The sequence below is a fragment of the Mastigoproctus giganteus genome, chromosome 3 (genome assembly GCF_048544385.1).
Source record: "Mastigoproctus giganteus isolate SK-2022 chromosome 3, ASM4854438v1, whole genome shotgun sequence".
NCBI lineage: Eukaryota > Metazoa > Arthropoda > Arachnida > Uropygi > Thelyphonidae > Mastigoproctus > Mastigoproctus giganteus.
The window spans coordinates 248840241-248854988 of NC_143577.1; the positions used below are offsets into that span (position 1 = coordinate 248840241).

Consider the following 14748-nt stretch of genomic DNA (forward strand, 5'->3'; position numbering starts at 1 on the left):
CCATTTTTTATTTATTTATTTATTTATTATTTTTTTTTTTGTCTCAGCCAAAAATGCCTCTACATACACTGCTTTAGATCATGATTATTTACGTACTAGTGATATTAAATATATTAATTTTTATAATATATTTTATCATTCTGTTATTACCTTCATTAAAATTTCAGTTCATTAACTCAAATAGAACAATAAACTGTTCATGATCGATATGTTGCTGAATTTTGTAATGCCCAGTCACACAGTAAGTGTAATACCTCAATGATGAAGCTGAAGCAGCATCATAATAAATATCAAACGATGAACAAATATCAAAATATATACAGCAATACCCTGCATAGCACTGATAATTGGTACCGAAATTGTTCCGAGTTATGGAAAACCAGACTGATTGAGGTATAATTATAATGGGTTTTAAATGGATGCATACCAGAGAAGCAGTATAAACAAATTATAATAAATCTATAAACAATTTGCACTTGATAGCCAATTAAAAGGATTTGAAATAAAAAATATCGCAAAAATTTTATTAATAAAAAGGTAACATAAGAGAAGAGAAAAAAATCTTTCTTTATTTAGGTATTTCAATAATAAAATCGTCTCTTCTTTTTCTCGGCATACAAGTCTTTGTAGCACCAAAAAGGCTTTTGATACTGGTGCACATGGAAGACTGCTGCAAAAATTGGAGCAGTGTGGCATTGGAGGCAAATTGCTGCTATGGATAAAGGGATGGTTGAGTGGGAGAAGACAGAGTGGTAATCAATGAACACTGCTCTTCATGGACCACTGTTATTAGTGGCATCTCCCAGGATTCAGTATTGGGTCCATTGTTGTTTTCTGTATTCATTAATGATATTGATGATGGTATATCAGTCTTAATGTTGAAGTTTGCAGACGATATGAAGAATGGCAGGGTTGTCAAGGACACTACTGACACTATGCTACTGCAACAGGATCTGGAAAGGTTGAGCAGATGGGCTGAGAGGTAGCAACTGAAGTTTAACATTGGTTTTTTTTAGGAGCATTAGCAACTAAGGCCATATTGCTCCGGGGATATGCGGTGGTCATTCCGACCTTTCCGCATCCTCCATATTTGGTGATCACGGGCTCAAACCCCGGTCTAATCAAGAAGCGAGTGCTACACACTGCTGCTCCTGCCCACCTGGCTACGGAGGCACCAGTTTAACATTGACAAATGTAAAGTACCGTATATGAGAAGCAATAACCCCAGAGTGACACTGTCAGTGTAGTACCAACTGTGTGGTACTACACTGACAGTGGTAGAGAATGAAAAGGACCCGGGGGGGTAATTGTGCAGGCAGATATGAAGTTTTCTGAGCAGTGTAGATGGTCTGCAAGAGTAGCTCATTGTGTCTAGTCAATGATATACAGGAATTTTTCTAGCAGGGATAAAGAGGTGATAAGGCAATGGTCAGGCCACACCTTGAGTACTGCAGGTCTAGAGGCCTCATTTTAAGAAGGATGTAGAGCTGCTGGAACAATTACAGAGAAGGATTACAATTACCTCACAGTGCAAGATTAGTGAATGGAACAAAGAGTTGCTCTTACGAAGAAAGGCTTAAATTTTGCAAATTACAGTGTCTGGATATTAGGCACCTGTGAGATGATCTGATGAAGGTGTATAAAGCCTTGAATGGTTTGAGCATGCTCAATGCTGATGGGATTTTTCCTCTTGCTCAGAATAATCGCTTGAGAGGGCATAAATTCAAACTGAAGAAAGACAGTTGTAGGATAGATGTGCGAAAGATTGCCTTTAGCCAGTGGGTGGTTGATTGCTGGAACAAACTTCCATCTGTCATTGTAGAAGTTAATAGCTTAAACAGATTCAAGGCAGGACTAGACAAACATTTGGAGTGAGTGGATGGGTGAAATGAGAAGGTTTTTTTTTTTTTTTTTTTTTTTTGGCTAATGCTATATAAGCTTGCTTTCTTGCATCATGTGCCTTTACTAATGCTAATTCTAAATCCCATCTTGTAAAATTTGCCCTATCTTGATGCTACATTCTCCATTCATACTCGCCTCGCCAACCATGTCAACCCACCGAAAAACTTTCTCCAATTCTTCTGTTGAAAATTCTTTTGGTGCCACTTTAGTGTTATCTACTTCAGAATTGTTTTCCTCTTCTTCATATGCAGTTTTCTCATCAATTTCAAGGAGAGTTGCATCATCTAATTCATTTACATGTGAGTCAATGCAGTCAAGTATATTGGCAGTATCCTTTTCGAATCCCAAGCCTTTTCCAATCTTCACAATGTCTTGGGAAATTATCTGATCTTGCTATTCAAAACAAGTGAAATCATTTGACAAATAAGGCAAAACATGCTGCCAAACAGAATGCACGTTGTTGGCAATGAGTTTTAGCGAAGATGTAAAGATGATGATCCCACTCCTGTTGAAACTTTAATCGCTTGAGAAAAAGTTCGTCGCAGATAATATGCCTTGAATGTGGCAATTACACCTTGATCCATGGGTTGTAGGAGAGACATTGTGTTAGGTGAAAAAAGGATATTTTTACATTTTCGTTGAGATCAGAAATTTCAGGTGGATGTCTGGTGGTCTAAAAGCAACAAAATTTGGAACTCCGTCCCTTCAACTTTGCAGTAATGTTCAACCGTTGGACAAAAACAATTTGTGAACCATTCTGTAAACAATTCTCTTGTAATCCATGCTTTCTTATTGGATCACCAAATTACAGGCAATGTTCTTTTTATGCAACTCTTCAGAGCTCTTGGGTTTTCTGCTCTGAATTGTAGAGACATCAATTTATAATCCCCAGATCAGTTTTCAATCAACAAGTGTTAAACAATCAAATGTATCCCCAATTCACAAAGGGGGATCGAAGGGTGACATGAATAATCACAGACCAGTTAGTTTAAATTCTGTTCTGGGTAAAATAATGGAGTCACTGGTTAAAGATGCATTGCAGGATCATCTAGACAAGACTGCAGCAATAATTCAGAGACAGCATGGGTTTGTTAAGGGAAAGTCTTGTCTGACAAACTTGATAGGATATTATGATGTGGTTACAAAGGAACTGGATGCTAAAAATAATTTTGATATCATATATTTGGATTTCAGGAAAGCTTTTGACACTGTTGCGTATGGAAGACTATTGTAAAATTGGAGCAGAATGGTATTAAGGGTAAGTTGCTACAATCGATAAAAGGATGGTTGAGTGGGAGAAGACAGAGGGTGGTAATTAATGGGTGCTGCTCTTGGTGGACTAATGTTATTAGTGGAGTCCCACAGGGTTCGGTGTTGGGTCCTCTGTTGTTTTGTATATTTATCAATGATATTGATGAAGGTATATTAGGCTTAGTGTTGAAGTTTGCAGATGATACAAAGGTTGGCAGGGTTGTTAATGACAGTAATGGCAGTGTGCTACTGCAACAGGATCTAGATAATTTGGGCAGATGGGCTAAGCAGTGGCAACTGAAGTTTAACCTTGACAAATGCAAAGTACTGCATATGGGTAGAAGTAACCCCAGAGAAACATACCAACTGTGTGGTACTACACTTTCTACCACCTTAAGTGTAGTACCAACTGTGTGGTACTACACTTAAGGTGGTAGAAAATGAAAAAGAACTGGGAGTAATTGTGCAGTCAGATATGAAGTTTTCTGAGCAATGCAGACAGGTTGCCAGGGTAGGTCACGGGGTTTGTCAATGATATATAGGAATTTTGCTAGCAGGGAAAAGGAGGTGATTGTCCCTCTGTATAAGGCAATGGTCAGGCCACGCCTTGAGTACTGCGTACAGGTCTGGAGGCCTCATTTTAGGAAGGATGTAGATTTGCTTGAGCGTGTACAGAGAAGGGCAACAAGATTGGTGAGGGGAATGAAGGGATCCTCTTACCAAGAGAGGCTTAAGTTCTGCAAATGGCAGTGGCTGGAGACTAGGCACCTGCGCGGTGATCTGATTGAAGTGTATAAGGCCTTGAATGGATTGAGCACGCTGAATTCTGATGGGATCCTTCCACTTGTTCAGATTACGAACCTAAGGGGGCATAAATTCAAATGTGCGGAAATTTGCCTTTAGCCAGCGGGTGGTTAATTGCTGGAACAAACTTCCATCTGTCGTTGTGGAAGCTGATAGGTTAAATAAATTTAAGGAGGAACTGAACAGGCATTTGGAGGGAATGGTGTGATTTTTTTTTTTTTTTTGGCTGATGCTGCATAAACTCATACACTTGCTTTCTTGCATCACATGCCACTACTGCTACTACTAATCTTTTGATGCTTTATATCCAGGTTAGGCCTTTTCATTTTCAGCTAAAAAAGTTCGTGATGGCATTTTTTTTTCCAGACAGTCCAGTTTCTTCGACATTGAAAATTTGTTCGTCCTTGTAGTCACCAAGGATGAACAAATCAATGATGTCTTTGAATTCACTGGGAAACCTTGCAGCAGCATCTTTGCACTTGCACTTTCACCTGAGATACAACACTGTGAAACCCAACACGTTTTCTAAAGTGGAAAAACCAACCACAACTGACTGTAAATATTTCTGTAGTCTCCTCTTCATTTTCTTCTTTTTCCTTTAGTGTGTTATAAAGGCTCATGGCTTTCCCTTGAATGATGTTTTGACTCAAAGAAATTTACCATACATATTAAAACTCATTTGATTGCCTAGGTATGCATACATATATACTGCAGTGCCAAATCTATTGTCTCACATGCACATGTGCCAATAGCTCCCTCTCAGGCGGTCAGCGGCAACGTGCAACAATGTTCAGTATTTTTAATTCCATCCTGACGAGACAATGCGACAGCTTTTCAAACTTTTAATTTCACAATTTATTTTTTACCCCTTTAAATACGAAACAATGAGTCAAACAAGGAAAAGTAATGAAAACGGTGGCGCTACTAAACGTAAATGGCTTACATTAGAAAAAAAAAACTTATTATCAAGTGTCATGAAGATGGTGCATTGTATGCTAAAATCGCACGGGAAAATGGAATGAATGGAGCATTGGTGCAAATGATTATTCAAAAGAAGGATCAGTATAAACAGCAGGGAATTTCTACAGCATCTTACATGACGAAAGTGATAACTAAGCAAAGAAGTTCGCTATTGATTAATATGGAACGTCTTTTATTAATATGGACAGAAGATTGTAATCAAAAGAGAATTTCTTTGAGTCAAAACATCATTCAAGCGAAAGCCACGAGCCTTTATAACACACTAAAGGAAAAAGAAGAAAATGAAGAGGAGACTACAGAAATATTTACAGTCAGTTGTGGTTGGTTTTTCCACTTTGAAAAATGTGTAATTTCTTTGAGAAAAAATCAACCACAACTGACTGTAAATATTTCTTTAGTCTCCTCTTCATTTTCTTCTTTTTCCTTTAGTGTGTTATAAAGGCTCATGGCTTTCGCTCAAATGATGTTTTGACTCAAAGAAATTCTCTTTTGATTACAATCTTCTATCCATATTAATAAAAGATGTTCCGTATTAATCAATAGCGAACTTCTTTGCTTAGTTATCACTTTCGTCATGTAAGATGCTGTAGAAATTCCCTGCTGTTTATACCGATCCTTCTTTTGAATAATCGCTTGCACCAATGCTCCATTCATTCCATTTTCCCCGTGCGATTTTAGCATACAATGCACCATTTTCATGGCATTTGATAACAAGTTTTTTTTTTCTAATGTAAGCCATTTACGTTTAGTAGTGCCACCATTTTCATTACTTTTCCTTTTTTGACTCATTGTTTTGTATTTAAGGGGTAAAAAATAAATTGTGAAATTAAAAGTTTGAAAAGCTGTCGCATCATCTCGTCAGGATGGAATTAAGAATACTGAACACTGTTGCACGTTGCTGCTGACCGCCTGAGGGGGAGCTATTGGCACTGCAGCATATACGTATGCATACCTAGGCTATGACAATGCAGCATATATGTAAATTATACATGTCTAGGCTATCGAATGAGTTTTAATACGTACAGTAAATTTTTGACTTTAACTTAATTGAAAACCGTGTTATAGTGAAACCCCGTGCTGTTTGAAGCCATGTTAAGCAAGGTATTGCTGTATATATTTAGAACTAAAAAAAACAAAACTGTATATCATATTCTATATATAACAGCTCAATAAAATTTCTTTTTTCCAAGTTAAGGTATAAAACAAAATTCACTTTAAAAAAAAATTATTTTTCATGACATGGTAAAAAGCTGTAAAAGTGATTGGAACCTATCATAAGGAACTAGCAAGACTTCCTTTTGGTAAGTGACTAATCAATCTTCATAACATAATACTAAAGCATTTTTAGAAAAACACTCATCAAATTCATTTTAGTTTTGTTCAGTTAGTAAAATCTCTGTTGTAACCTGTCATTGTCCATAATACTTGGCACAAATCTGAAACTTCTTTAAGTGCTAAGGATATATTTTTTTTATCAATATTGCAAATCGGAATGATATACATAATTGACTTAATAAATAATAAGATAAAAAAGAAAATTTAAACAGCAAAAACAAGAAAGGTCAAATTCAAAAGGAGGGAAAAATTATAAATAATCTTGTCTGAATAAGCCTATCTACAATACAGATAATGGATACATTAACTCATAGTTAATATGGCTACATACCTTCCTCATACTTTCCTCTAGATTTTCTACACTATCTCCTGAAGAAGATGAAAAAGGAATAGGACTACTAAGTCCACCCACCTTCTGTTTTAGTGATTTAGTAACTACAGCCAGTACACTTTCCCTACAACAGAGATACAGTTTTAAAAAACCTGCTTTTTTGTAGCTAATGATGAGCATGTACAAAATTGGAACCATTATATATAATAATAGAATGGCCAACTACCTTAGAGTTAGGGAATGTCACCAAGTTTTCAGAGGCTATATCACAAGAGAAAGGTTATTAAGAAACAATAATAATTGCTACATGGGAAAAAGCATTTACAATAACAAACTAATTATACATTATAAAAACTGTTCTTGAATATATGTTTTTTCATGATATTTGCCACATTTTGCATTTACACAAATCATATATCATTTGAAAGGGCTCAACCGAAAATCGAGTTTATGATATTAACCAGAATTTAATGAGTTAATTTTTAAATATGATATTAAGTAATTGATGCATCTGTGCAAATACCTAACCGGCACAGTAAATCAGGATACTATAAGCACAACGATAACAGCTGAGCAGGATTAATACATTGGATAAAAGGCTTTCTTGTGTTTTCATTATGTTGAGTATATCTGATCAAATCCAGCAGAAGAAAGTTCCCTCCCCATAACTATTCCTTGGTTCTTTGACTTAAAAATTGAATGAAGTCATATAAATGAGCAACCACTGGAGCTCCAGGTTTTTTTTTTTTTTGGAAAGGGGGGGGGGGGCAATATGAAAACAGTGATAATATAAATAGCATGCAATATTTACTCTGGCCCTTGGTGTGTGTGTGTGTGGGGGGGTTAATTTTTATACCCCCCTTTCTGGATCTGCCATGGTGAAAAATTCAAATAAAAAAAGAACGTCACAAGGAAGGGAATTTACTCATTAAACAAACTAACCACTAAACTGGAATCTTATTTTTTAACCTTTATAACCAACCTCCATGGCATTCTAAAATCCACCTGGATCGCAAATATCATGCACAAGTCAATCATACGATTCAGCATACCTCTGGGAAAATAATCACAATACACAGACATTCTCATATATCTTTGAATATAATCAACTTTTTAAAAACATTTATTAGCAAATTAAATCATCACATGTCAGTACTCTCAATCTTATCTGGCAGTACACTGAATCAGGTCAACATATGTACATACACTTTCTAGTTTAATGAGACTTTTGATGTATTTAACAAATTTAAACAAATTTCTTGAAATTGCTGATATGTCAGTGTATACGCTTAGAAATTCTTTTTACGGTTAAGTAAAGAGTGAAACCAAGAAATGGATGAAAGAGTATTGGATTCTGTTAATATAAACTCTCCATAGTCGCTATTAACATAAGCCCTCCTAATTCCATAGGTTAAAGTTAAATAATTACACTAAAGGAACACTCCAGCAACAGGGACAGATCAGATGGCTACTTCTTAGACCATTTTTACCAAGAATTCAACTAATATGGGAACCCTTTAACATTAAGGAACAGCAAGGAGCACCATACTGCATTTATATAGGGCACAGATAACTATTGTGAAGTGTAAATGGAAGAGTGTTAATTTCTGCAAGGGCAATTATTATTTTTAGTCATTATTTCAATTCTGTTCAAAGGGAACAGCTGGTGGCTCTAATGAGTAAAAATAATAATTGGAACTTTTTGAAAAAGCTACCAATCTTTTTATGCCTTTAAAATATTACTCTTTAGCATTAGTAGAGGCATATGATGCAAGAAAGCAAGCTTATGCAGCATCAGCCAAAAAAAAAAAAAAAAAAAAAAAAAAAACCAGTACCATTTCACCCCTCCATTCGTTCGAAATACCTGTCCAGCTGAGCCTTAAATTTATTTAGGCTATCAATTCTTCTTAAGGTCTTCTTCTCAGTCAAGCCCAAAGTGGATGACAACTGAGTTCATGATATCAGTAATTTTCTCAACCTAGTAATCCATCAGATATTGAGAACCTTCAAATAAAGGAATCACTGTGAGCAGTGATCACACTGCGTACAGGTTTTGGATCAAATCGTTTTGCTCATTTCACCTTTCACTATGCTGAAATATATAAAATCACTCATGGCAGATATGCCCTTAATGCATATTTTATAATATCAACTTATATATGGATCAACACATTTCCTGACTTTCCAAGGCCCAAAACTAGGGGTCGACTTATACTTGAAGTCGATTTGTATCGCCTGGTAGATAAGATCATATAGAGTTATAGTTAAGATCAGATTAATACTAGAATTTTTTAAAATAATCAAATTTCCTTAATCATGTTATTTAATCAGATCAATCATTCTGGACAGTTTGCACAAGGGCCACATTAACTCAGTGCAAGATGTATTGTAATAATTTGGTGTATATTAGCATTAGTAGAGGCATATGATGCAAGAAAGCAAGCTTATGCAGCATTAGCCAAAAAAAAACACTTCCACTTCACCCCTCCGTTCGTTCGAAATACCTGTCCAGCTGAGCCTTAAATTTATTTAAGCTATCAACTTCCACAAGGGATGGAAGTCTGTTCCACCAACCAGCTACCCGCTGGCTAAAGGCAAATTTCCGCACATCTATCCTACATCTCTCTTTCCTCAATTTCAATTTATGCCCTCTCAGGTGATTATTCTGAGCTAGAGGAATAATCCCATCAGCATTGAGCATGCTCAAACCATTCAAGGCTTTATAAACCTCTATCAGATCACCTCGCCGGTGCCTAGTCTCCAGACGCTGTAATTTGCAAAACTTAAGCCTTTCTTCGTAAGAGCAACCCTTTGTTCCATTCACTAATCTTGTTGCCATTCCTGTACTCGTTCCAGCAGCTCTACATCCTTCTTGAAATGAGGCCTCCAGACCTGTATACAGTACTCGAGGTGGGGCCTGACAATTGCCTTATACAAGGGAATAATCACTTCTTTATCCCTACTATAAAAATTCCTGTATATCATTGACAAGACACCATGAGCTACTCTTGCAGCCCGTCTGCACTACTCAGAAAACTTCTTATCTGCCTGCACAATTACCCCCAGGTCCTTTTCATTCTCTACCACGGTCAGTGTAGTATCACAGAGTTGATAGGTTGCTCTGAGGTTGCTGTTTCCCCATATGTAGTATTTTACATTTGTCAATGTTAAACTTCATTTGCCAACTCTCAGCCCATCTGCTCAACCTTTCCAGATCCTGTTGCAGCATCATGGCATCAGTAGTGTCCTTAACAACCTTGCCAACCTTTGTATCGTCTGCAAACGTGGACATTAAGCTTGATATACCATCATCAATATTATTTATAAATACAGAAAACAATAATGGACCCAACACTGAACCCTAAGGGACTCCACTAATAACATTAGTCCATGATGAGCAGTGTCCATTAATTACCACTCTCTGTCTTCTCCCCCCTCAACCACCCCTTTATCCATAGCAGCAATTTGCCTCCAATGCCACACTGCTCCAATTTGTGCAGCAGTCTTCCATGTGCAACAGTCTCAAAAGTCTTTCTAAGATCAAAATATATGATGTCAAAGTTATTCCCTGCATCCAGTTCTTTTGTGACTGCATCATAGTATCGAATCAAATTGGTCAGACAAGACTTCCCTTTAACAAACCCATGCTGTGTCCGAGCTATAACTGAAGTCTTGTCTAGATGATCCAGCAGTGCTTCTTTAACCAGTGCCTCCATTAATTTTCCTGGAACAGAAGTTAAATTCACAGGTCTATAATTACTTATGTCAGTCTTTGATCCTCCTTTGTGAATTGGGATGTCACATTTGCACATCTCCAGTCTATGGGTACCTCCCATATGGGTACCTTAGCCATAATTATGGCTAAGGGTTTGCTTACTTCCTTTGCCGCCTCCTTTAATATAACTGGATAGATCCCATCCACCCCAGGTGCCTTTCTTGTGTTTATCTTCAACAATTTCTCGTCCACTTTACTCTCAGTTATTACAAGATTATCTAGCTTACTGCCAGAGTTGAATACACCTCTGGCATTCCTCTAGCTGAATAACTCCTTATGTGTGAATGTCGATGTAAAATATTAATTTAGTTTGTTAGCTACCTGAGCAGGATAATCAACAGTTGAACCATCGATATCAAGTGGACCAATCTGATTCATCCCCTTCCTTCTAGAGTTTACATAAGTAAAGAACTCTTTGCTGTTTTTCTTTGTATCCTTTGCCAAAGATTTCACGTAATCTGCCTTCGCCTGCCTAACCTCCTTTGTAACTTGGTTACAGATCAACTTTTATCTATCATAAGCTTCTGTGTCACATGTTAATTTATATGTATCTCATGCATTTTTCTTCTCAGCCATATGTCTCATTAGTTCATCTGACATCCCTTTAGGCCTAAACCTTGAACAATATTTCTTAGTTGTATGTAAAGCCTAGTAGCTTCCAAGATAAGTTCTTTGAATGCTTCCCATTTTGAATTTGCCGTTGGTAACATCAACAGTTGGTCCCACTGTATAGAATTTAAATACTGTCTCAGACCATCGTAGTCGCCTTTACAAAAGCAAAAACCCTTCCCTTTACCCCTGATGGTAGTTACCTCTTTGTGTAAATCCCACTTCAGCACACTGTGATCACTGCCACCTAGTGGTTCCTTTCTCTGCAGATTCTTAATGCATGAAGAATCACTACTGATAATCAGATCAAGAGTATTACTTCCTGTCGTTACCTCCTGAACATGCTGATGTAGAAAACAATCATCCAATAAATCCACAAAAGCCTTGCTAGTGTGTGAGTGACCAAACCACAAATTCCAGCCAATATCTGGGAAATTAAAATCTCCCATTATAAGACTTTCTGATTTATTGGCCCATTCTATTTCCCTGTACAGTTTCTTATTATACTCATCAGAGTCATTAAGCCTATAAACACACTCCTACTCTCAATTTTGATCTTCCAATGCTTATGTCACACCAAACTGACTCGACACTGTACTGTCCAGTGATATACTGTCCAGCTTCACTTCCTTGGATTTTATGTGTTTCTTAACTAATAGCATAACCCCTCCTCACTTCCTATCCTGTCTATACTTTCTGTACACATTGTACTCCCCAAATTCTAGTTCTGCATTCCTTATATCTGTGTGACACCACATCTCTGATATCCCAACAATATCTGCCTTTGATGTTTTGAGCAATACCTCAAATTCATCAAATTTATTTACCAAACTCCTAGCATTGGTGTACATGCAAGTATACATGCACCTGTTCCTATTCTTAGCTACCCTAACACAACCCATGTGTTTACTCATACCGCAATGACTCCCAGCAGTCTGTGAAATATCCTGCATCTTGTTTTCCAGGCTACTGCTCATTCCAATGGAAGCATTGGAATGAGCAGTTTTTTTTTTTTTTTTTTTTTGGCTGATGCTGCATAAGCTCCTACACTTGCTTTCTTGCATCATGTGCCACTACTACTACTACTACTACTACTATTGGAAGAATCACTTTCACTTCTGCCAGTGGCTACTGTTAATCTATTAGTCCTTGTATATCCCCAAGTTAGTAGTTTTCCAACCCACCTAACACTGCCTCGACAGCATCAGCAAATATTCTTGCACCCTTTCTATTTAAGTGTATCCCATCCCTGTAGAAGCAGTCTCTCCTGTTAACAAGTACAGACCAGGCTGAAAAAAATTCTACCCCTTGAGCCTTGCACAATCTTTCCAGGGTCGAAATGATCAACAAGGCTCTCATCATATACTCCCTTCTATCGTGTCTGGGCAGAATTGCAGACACTTTCAAATTCAACCCTAATTCACGGCTTTTTTTAACAGTGACCTGTACTTGTTTAGTAATTCTGTCAGTCTCCTACTCTTAATATCATTAGTGCCAATGTGTACAACTATATTATATCACCTTTTTGTGCTCTTAAAAGATGATATCCGCTCTAAAACGTCATCAACCTTTGCCCCTGGCAGACATACCCTGGTCCTTAATATAACAACTTGATCAATGGCAAAATTCAGAATATGTCAGCATGCCACACTGACAATGGGAAATTTAGTAGAGGCATTTTTATGGAATGTTATATTTGACTCTTTTAGAAAGATTTGATCGGGAAGATCCAAACATTATATGAACTTCCCTTCTCAGTCCACTGCACAAAGCTGACGTTTACCATTCTAATAGTATTTTGGTTTGTGGAAATATGGAAATAACTTACATCAACAGTTTATGGAAGAAATTTGCACCAGTACATGGTTGAGGTGAGTGGTCCTCTAGGCACCTCATATCACAATTTGATGATGATATCTTCTCCAATGGAGACTTTCTCTTGTGGCCAATCTCAACCTCGTGTCGTTCAGCATTAAAAGAATGTAAAATGGGATGACCTGTGAGACTTCTTTTCTTTGGTTGAATTACTGTTTCAAATCTTTTGATGTCAACATTTTCTCTGATCGTGTCAGGGAAATTATTTTTGCAGGGATGGACTCCTTTAATCCACACTCCACCTTAAAATTTCATCTTTTATCTAATATTGGTTTTCCAATAAATGTGCTAAAACTGTTCAAGATGAGAATGTAGCATATCGCAATTGGCTTATATCCAAAACTCCAAGTTCACGTTTTCTGCATATACCAAAGCTTGCAACAATACTAAAGCACTGATTAATCAGTCCAAACTAGATTTTGAACAGGCTGAGGAGAAAACTTGCTTCTTGTACAAATGGTAGTCGAGCATTCTAGTCTCTTGCAAAAGCTATTGGTCGCAACTTTTCCACCTCTTGGTGGAAATAGAGATTTCCACCAAGAGGTGGAAATCTCTATTTCCACCTCTGTCAAAACCAGAAGTACTATTTTCACTTCAGCCAAAGATAAAGCTGACCTGCTAATATTTTACTTTTCTTCCAACTCGAGTATTGATGACCTTGGAAAACCACTTCCTACCATTCCCAGTACTCCATTCAATGCCTCCTGTGGTCTTCCATCAAAAGGATGTTAGAAGAATTTTAATTCCTCCCATCCAATTATCATCCCATTGCACTTACTTTTACTATTTCTGAAGTAATGGAGAAATCAATTAATTGCCAATTCTTAAACTATCTAGAAACCTTCCATCTGATCAACGATTGTCAGTCGATCCACTGGTGATATTGTGGCATATGTTACCCATGTATGGACAAATTCAATTGAAAAGTTTGGTGAAACTCAAGCAGTTGCTCTTGATATTTCTAAGATTTTTGATTGTGTTTGGCACAGAGGTCTTCTATTTAAGCTTCCCACTTATGTTTTGCCAACTGTTTTTTGTAATTGGTTATCCAGTTTTCTCTCTGATCACTCACTGAGGGTGATGGTAGATGGCTCTCTGTCTTCTAACTTCTCCACTAATGCAGATGTTCTCCAAGGTTCAATTCTTTCTCCCACTCTTTTCTTCTTGTATATTAATAACCTTCTTCCACTGACCAAAAATCCTACTAGTTTTGCTGATGTGAGAGCACATTGATACAACCTTATATTAAAGGAGGCGGCAAAGCAACTAAGCAAACCCTTAGCCAATAATTATGAGAGAATCCTTGGACTCAGGGGAGGTCCCCACAGACTGGAGATGTGCAAATTTTTCCCCAATTCACAAAGGGGGATCGGAGGGTGACACGAGTAATTACAGACCAGTTAGTTTAACTTCTGTTCTGGGTAAAATAATGGAGTCACTGGTTAAAGATGTATTGCAGGATCATCTAGACAAGACTGCAGCAATAATTCAGACACAGCATAGGTTTGTTAAGGGAAATCTTGTCTGACAAATTTGATAGAATATTATGATGTGGTTACAAAGGAACTGGATGCAAAAAATAATTTTGATATCATATATTTGGATTTCAGGAAAGTTTTTGACACTATTGCGCATGGAAGACTATTTTACAAATTGGAGCAGAATGGTATTAAGAGTAAGTTGCTACAATGGATAAAAGGATGGTTGAGTGGGAGAAGACAGAGGATGGTAATTAATGGGTGCTGCTCTTGGTTGACTGATGTTATTAGTGGAGTCCCACAGGGTTCGATGTTGGGTCCTCTGTTGTTTTGTATATTTATCAATGATATTGATGAAGGTATATCAAGTTTAGTGTTAAAGTTTGCAGATGATACAAAGGTTGGCA

At 37.1% G+C, this 14748-nt stretch overlaps 1 protein-coding gene across 6 annotated transcripts in view; it reads right to left on the reverse strand.

The window, feature by feature from the left end:
• Window positions 1-14748, reverse strand: part of LOC150089016 (rab GTPase-binding effector protein 1-like) — a 367033-nt gene that overhangs the window by 236943 nt on the left and 115342 nt on the right. For all 6 annotated transcript variants that reach the window (XM_090369775.1, XM_090369776.1, XM_090369773.1 and 3 more), the window contains one exon: window positions 6605-6728. In XM_090369775.1, the coding sequence (XP_090225901.1) occupies window positions 6605-6728 (124 nt within the window). The remainder of the gene's footprint in view (window positions 1-6604; window positions 6729-14748) is intronic.